At 34.8% G+C, this 6517-nt stretch overlaps 1 protein-coding gene across 1 annotated transcript; it reads right to left on the bottom strand.

The window, feature by feature from the left end:
* Positions 1-546: 546 nt before the first annotated feature.
* LOC119791414 (inositol monophosphatase 1-like) lies at positions 547-5497 on the bottom strand. Its single transcript, XM_038297483.1, has 9 exons — positions 5320-5497; positions 4306-4400; positions 4050-4189; positions 3853-3957; positions 3197-3242; positions 3012-3120; positions 2814-2922; positions 1132-1283; positions 547-1026 (listed from the first exon to the last, which is right to left on the bottom strand). The coding sequence occupies exons 2-9, from the start codon at positions 4366-4368 to the stop codon at positions 899-901; spliced, it is 852 nt and encodes a 283-aa protein (XP_038153411.1). The 5' UTR covers positions 4369-4400; positions 5320-5497; the 3' UTR covers positions 547-898.
* Positions 5498-6517: the final 1020 nt, after the last annotated feature.

Below are 6517 nucleotides of genomic sequence, written 5' to 3'. Positions count from 1 at the left end.
TTTGTCTCAGTGTTTATATTGTTTTACTTACAACTGCAGCTATGAATTCTATCTCTCACCTTCATCCTCTCCCTGTTGTGGCCAAAGCCTATTGTTCTTTTAGGAGTTACCACAAAGGAATATAATTGTTTTATAGATATTATGAATGATCTCGAGTGTTTGATTGATATTTTATAGGTTAGAAAATTTGTTTGTGAAGGAAACTGTGGAAACACTCAAGACACCCATGAAAACAATAAAGTATACAACAATGTAAGTTGAAAAAAGATAATGTAAATTGAAAAAGTTGCTGCAAGAAACTGTAATTTCTGATGTATTATTGACCTCTAGTGGTTGGCTTAGGAAGTGATTTGAAAATAAGCAAGGAATGTGGGATTTTGTGTTTGTTTTCAGAATAGACAGAAGTTAGCTGATTTATTCCATACAATTACTCTATGATTGAAGAAAATAAAGCTTTTATATAATACCAGCTAATTTCTCAAGAAGAGTCTTGCAGGGAGTTTTGACTCTTAAACTTAACCAACGAAATATTGTGGACGGGATCAGTGATTAATGGTTTTATTGTCAAAGCAAAGACATCCATGCTTGGCCATTGATAAAAAATGAGTTAATTATATGATTGTGAAAAGAAAACTTGCAAACAATTCCTCTTTTAATTAAACAATTTGACAGACACATAACAGAGGCAATCAAATGCAATACAAGCTTGAAATGGTTAGTAGAACTATATAGATGGGCAAAATGTGCTGTTAAAAAAAATCACATCACACTTAGACAATCAGGGATGATTGTAGCAAAGTAACTTAATTTAGACCTGTATTCAAAATATTGTTGTTGTTTTTTGTTCTCATTTTCCAGTCCTTATGGATATTCAGAAAAGCTGAGCTTAAAAGTCTTCTCATTTTTTCTTAATAGGTGCGTCATCCCTTGTCGACGGGAATATCTCAATTTCCTTGATGATTCGTTTGGCAATGGTGTCGTTGTTTGCTGAGACCATTCTTCGAGACATCAAATCGAATGGTCCTCCTAGATTTAAAACAAAGGTGTTGTTAAATAGTGCTGAGATTATCAATTAGAAATCCGCAAAATTTAAACAGCGGCTTTAGTAGAAAGCTATAAAAGTAAACATACCGTCAACATCCAGAAGGATTCCTCCAGCTTCTTGGACTATAACGGCTCCAGCTGCAATATCCCAGCAGTGGATCCCAATTTCAAAGAAGGCCTCAACTGCCCCAGTTGCCACTAGACACATGTTGGTGGCAGCTGTTCCTGACCCTCGGAGCCTTCAAGACAGAAGATAGGAAAAATAATTCTATTTACTATGAAAAGTAAAACAACAATAATTATTAGGCTAAGATCTTGGGTGAAAAAAAATGACATGTTAATGGTTATTCTAATGAAAGATATGTATATATAAGTTTGAGCGTGTGCATGTGTGTGTAATTAGGTAACGTTTAAACTAATTGGGATCATAGTTACCAGTAGTATTTTTTTTTATAAATATCTTTATATTTGTTAAACTCTAATGATTTTATTACCTCCTTTATTCAGGCTTATTACTTTAATTTAAAGATGTGAACTTCACAATATAAAAATTGAAAATAGCTGCAAAAAGCTAGATAGCTTAATCTAAATACCCTTTCGAACAAAGTTAACTTTAATTCACTTTATCAGTGTTACTTTACTACTTTAGTCAGCCCTGTTTATTGTACTTATAACCATTTAACAGATAAAAACTTAATCCCAAGTTAAGATAGACTGTTAATATTCTTTATCATGATTATTGATTAGTGTATGTGTAGCTTGTCATTTTATGTATATGACATTTAAATTCAAATTAACATCAGTTAAAAAACAAATACTTCGAAGTTCTAGTCATTGGTTTAACAAAGAAAACGCTTTTCTTCATTTTTCTTCCTGTTAAGGAAGAGTTTTCCTTCCCTCTGTCACTACATGCATGCTTGGTATAGGAGATTTCAACCCAGTTGCTACACTCACTACATGCTCATTCAGGAAAACTGAATCCAACGAGTCAATTATTGGATTTAATCTGTTTTTTCTTGCTGTATGTGTCTTGACGATTTCATTGAATTTACTCTACAAAGTTCCACAACATTAAATGTGTTGTGATGTGCTTTTATATAATTAAGCTGATTTGATTTTAGATCTGTATATGAAATGTTGGAGAACGAAAAGAGAAAAGCAAAATACACCTTGAGCGTAGTTTGATGTCTGATTAATTGAGGAAAAAGGATTGATGATACAAATTATAGATGAAACTTGAACACTTCTATGATTTTTCTTTATCATTTTGGTTTATTTTAAAGCCATGCATGGTTTACTTATTATGAACTACTAACACTGTCATAACAGGATTTAAACCATGTCATTTGTCTTTGTTTAGACTATTAAAGAAGAAAAATGCATTTGTAGTATAACATTACCCTCCATAGTTCATCTTCATTTAACTATTTTTATTTCCAAATAGGATACTGTGCACTTAGAAGCATTTGAATTTTAAAAGCTCAGAAGCATAAATGTCAAATGACTCATTTTATATCATGTACAGATATATTCATTCCTAGCCTTGATGTGTCTTAGTGTTTAGAGTTGATTTCTTGGTTTTACTGTCGTCTCTGCTAACAGAAAAACTGAAGTTTGAATAGCCCTGTTTTTAGGTCCATTGTTGTATTCCATGGAAAGTTTTACTGCGTAGCTTTACTTCATATGGTAAATGAGGGTCTTTAATGCAACGATATCAGGGAATACATGTCTTTAGATTGTAGTAAAGTACATAGACATATCCAACTTACCCATGAACTGGGATGCAGAGAATCCTTTTCATAGTGGAAAAGATTTTGGTCACTTTCTCTGGACTCCTATCAGTTCCATGCTCAGAAATGATAATAGACTTGTGGATATCTATAACAACAAAAAAACATATGGGTTTTACTTGTTGTTTGTTATGTAGAATGCAAATTGAAATATTTAAATGTGAATTATTATTTTACCTTTTACATCAGACACTTGAATGGGTTCATCGTTACAGAATGCCCCCTTTCCTTTCCTCGCTTTATACATTTTGTCCTCCAAGCAGCTGTACACCACACCAAACTCCAACTAGAAACAAACTCAATATTAAATCTCATATTAAGGATTAAGCGGTATGTTTAGTTTAAGTTTTGTTTGTACTTACTTGTTTATTCACAGCAAAGGCTATTGAAACTGCCACAAATGGGAATCTGAAAGTACAAAGCATTTTGTTATTGATAATGGGCCATTATAATGCTATAAAAGAATTAAACACTAATTTACTGTTAAAAGACAAAAATATATTGTCTTTTATCTATTTTTTTAAATTCGGTCTGGCTTGTTAAATTATATATTCTAGTGTTAAGTTAATAAAATTTAATTATTTTTTCCATCATTAAATGTATGAATTTGAGAAATGGAATTTGACCATCCCTAACCCTTTTAACTGCTTCCCACAGTTGCCTTTTTCAAACACAAAAGACAAAATTCAAGGTTTTCTTTTTTTTACTAATCATTGGCCTTCATTGAGTTTTTTTTTTTTTTGCCCTCCTTTTATAAAAAGGTAATCTGGTGAAGATATGAGTCTAAGAGCAAAGAGTTAGACTTTTTGTTAGAGTTGGAAAAATTAATGAAGTGAAAATTAAAGTTTTAAAAACTAAACATATCTCAAATGCAATTAATTGCAAAAAAGAAATACTTAGTGGTTCATTTCAACTCTTATCTCTCATGTTTTATTGCCAAGATTTGTGTTATTTTAAGCAAATAATTGCCAAATAAGAGCATTCATGCTATAAAAAAAATGCTCAACTGCCAACTTACCCGTGCACAAAGTTGGTGGTGCCATCTACTGGATCGATGATCCAAGTTGGTTTGTCAGTCAAGATGCATGGCTCACCCTTTGCAACAGACTCTTCCCCAATAAAACTGCAACACAGAGGGGGTTGACATTAAATAAAGGATCATACATTATAGCTAACAGCCGCTGTTAAACCAATATGTTTCTATGCATTGCTCACCAGTGGGTGCCTTCTCCAAATTCTTCCTTCAAAGACCCAATGATGATTTTCTCCACCCTTTCATCAGTCTTGGTGACAAGGTCCACAGTGGAGCTCTTGGTCATGACTCTTATTTCACTCTCACCAGCTTTTCGAATTTCCTAATTGTAGAAATTATTAATAGAAATGAGTTACCCATAATGCATCCCAAACTAAAACAATATGGATTATTTATTGTTGCTGCATTTGAAGAGAAGTAAGAAGGAAGAAGCTGTACCTCTCCCGCCTTTCTGGCCACTGCAACTGCAAAGTCATAAGCCCTTTGCCACGGATCCTCCATTTTATTTCTGCTACGGTTTTGTTGAGATGAGTCTGTAAAATAAAACAATAGCTGTAAAATTTCAACAACAAAAGCATCCAATAAAACAATGGCCGTGATTTGGACAAGATGCAAATAGGGTTTAATGTATGTAAAAATATGCCTGTAAAAAGAATTAATAGTGACTGAAGCTCTGAGGTGAGTCAAACATGACCACAGCATCCCCACATTCCCACCACACGGTTGGCACACCTTCATTACAGCATCACTTATTATGAAAGACTTTGCCTTTGCGTCAGAATCTGCCTGCATTGTTCTAACGTAGAACCACAAGCTAAGATTGTAACATGTGTGTTGAAATATGTTATTCCAATCTTTTTAAATTAGACCTAACAATAAAACACGGTGAAATATAAATTTGACATAGTATTCATAGCTTTATCCTATGGTCGCTGCCTTATTAGAGTTCAAATGAAAGGACAGCGACCTTAGTGACCCCGCACACGTTGATTGTGGGTGTTTCCTCTGCTAAGTGGTGGTGTAGTTTGTTTTCTGAGCCTGCATGTCCTCAGCAGGATTGGATTCGCTTAGCGTTTCAAGCTTGATCCATATTTAGATTTTATTTTTATTTTTCCCTCTGGCATCTGGGAAGGAATGCAGTCCCCAGATGCTCTTAGAAGGAACAGTCTCTGTGATTAATAATGGTCATATCAGTCTAGCAAGTCGAATTTCCTGTCCTCTCTTCTTTCATTTATAATTTGGCAACTGGTGAGTCAAACGACATTGATAATTTTGTTCTAAATATTATAAGCAATCACCATCAAATGAATTTAAAAATCTATTTCAAAGATTAAGTAACAAGATAAAAGTTTAGGTAATTTGCTGCAAGGCTTCATTTATGAACTTGCTGAACCCCCCAGAGCAGTTCATCATTTAAATTAACCTTGCTGAAATAGTGAAAGAAAAACTCACCTTGGGGAGAGGATTCGCTGCCAGGTAAGCCTTCAGGTTCTAGTGCAGCTTCTTTGGAAGCTACAAACCCTTAAATTGACTCACCCTAAAGATGAGGCAAGCCAAAAAGCTGGCATGACGAGGTGGGGAAAAGTACTAGACCCGCCCTCCAGTAGGTTTATTCTCATCGGCCCAGAGGAAAAAAACAGCTCTCTGTCCTCACAAAGGCAGGCCTGCAACAGCATGATGCCCCATTCCCTCTTAGCTGAGAGCACCTGGGGTTGAGTAAGAAAGTGGAAAAATTTCAGCGAGTGTTCCTCTAAGTAGTGGACGTGAAAAAGGAAGACACACCCGAATTCACACAATTCAATTCAGCAGCTGATATGATTGTTTATTAAATAATGAGCAGATTCCTGAAGGTTGATGTCACAACATGTTTCAGAGTGAAAAAAAATGTATATATGTTTAACCTACAAAAAGTGTTCATCCTCTTGAAATTGTCCACTTTTTAATGGGGTTTTAATATAAAAAGACCAACACAAAGTAGCCGTAGGTTATGAAGTGCATCAGCCTGATTTGTCAGTTTACCAATGACAGAGAAGCTGGTTGGACTTCATCAGGAAAACCTGTTGGTTTTAGATGATTCCATGGCTGAATGACAGCATATTAATGGATATCAATGGTCTAGTCAAAGTCCACATCCAAGCCCAATTAAAGGTTTGGGGTAGGAAATACTTTTGGCAAGTATGGATTCATCCCTTCACTATGTTCAGGTTTATGCACATCACCCTGAGCAAAATATCCAGATGATTATGATGATGGCAGTAAAATAAAGCGGTGATGATTCTCTACATCTGTAACAATCCCAGTTTCTAAACATGTAAAGCTGGCGGAGCTGCCCCAAAATTATTTCACTTGTCATTTGAATAAAAAGGTGGATCCACTTTTTAGAGGAATCCTTTTTATTTGATTATTAAAATGATCCTGTATTCTTGTCGTTTAAAATTCTGATATGACAGACTACGGTTTACATGAAAAAGTGAAAAAGAAAAAAGTTCACAGTGATCTGAGTACTTTTTTCAAGGCGCTGCATTCTGACAAATAAACCTGCTGACGGTTTTATGCATCCTGACAGCTTTCCGGCTCTGTTCCCTTTCATTGTTCCCAGGGTTGGAAAACAGTTTGAAAGGTCCCCTTGTGAGCCAATGTTGAATCTGTG

Source organism: Cyprinodon tularosa, unplaced genomic scaffold (assembly GCF_016077235.1).
Source record: "Cyprinodon tularosa strain WSP-4 unplaced genomic scaffold, ASM1607723v1 ctg389, whole genome shotgun sequence".
NCBI classification, from domain to species: domain Eukaryota; kingdom Metazoa; phylum Chordata; class Actinopteri; order Cyprinodontiformes; family Cyprinodontidae; genus Cyprinodon; species Cyprinodon tularosa.
The sequence above is the reverse complement of the archived record's forward strand: the minus strand, read 5'-3'. Positions and strand labels throughout refer to the sequence as shown.

Excerpts from the sequence above, each read along its gene's own strand:
- LOC119791414 (XM_038297483.1), bottom strand. The coding sequence starts at position 4,368 with ATGGAGGATCCGTGGCAAAGGGCTTATGACTTTGCAGTTGCAGTGGCC. Across the intron at positions 3,243-3,852 it reads ACCACCAACTTTGTGCACGG|ATTCCCATTTGTGGCAGTTT; the intron begins GTAAGTTGGCAG and ends TTGTACTTTCAG. Across the intron at positions 2,923-3,011 it reads TCAAGTGTCTGATGTAAAAG|ATATCCACAAGTCTATTATC; the intron begins GTAAAATAATAA and ends TTGTTGTTATAG.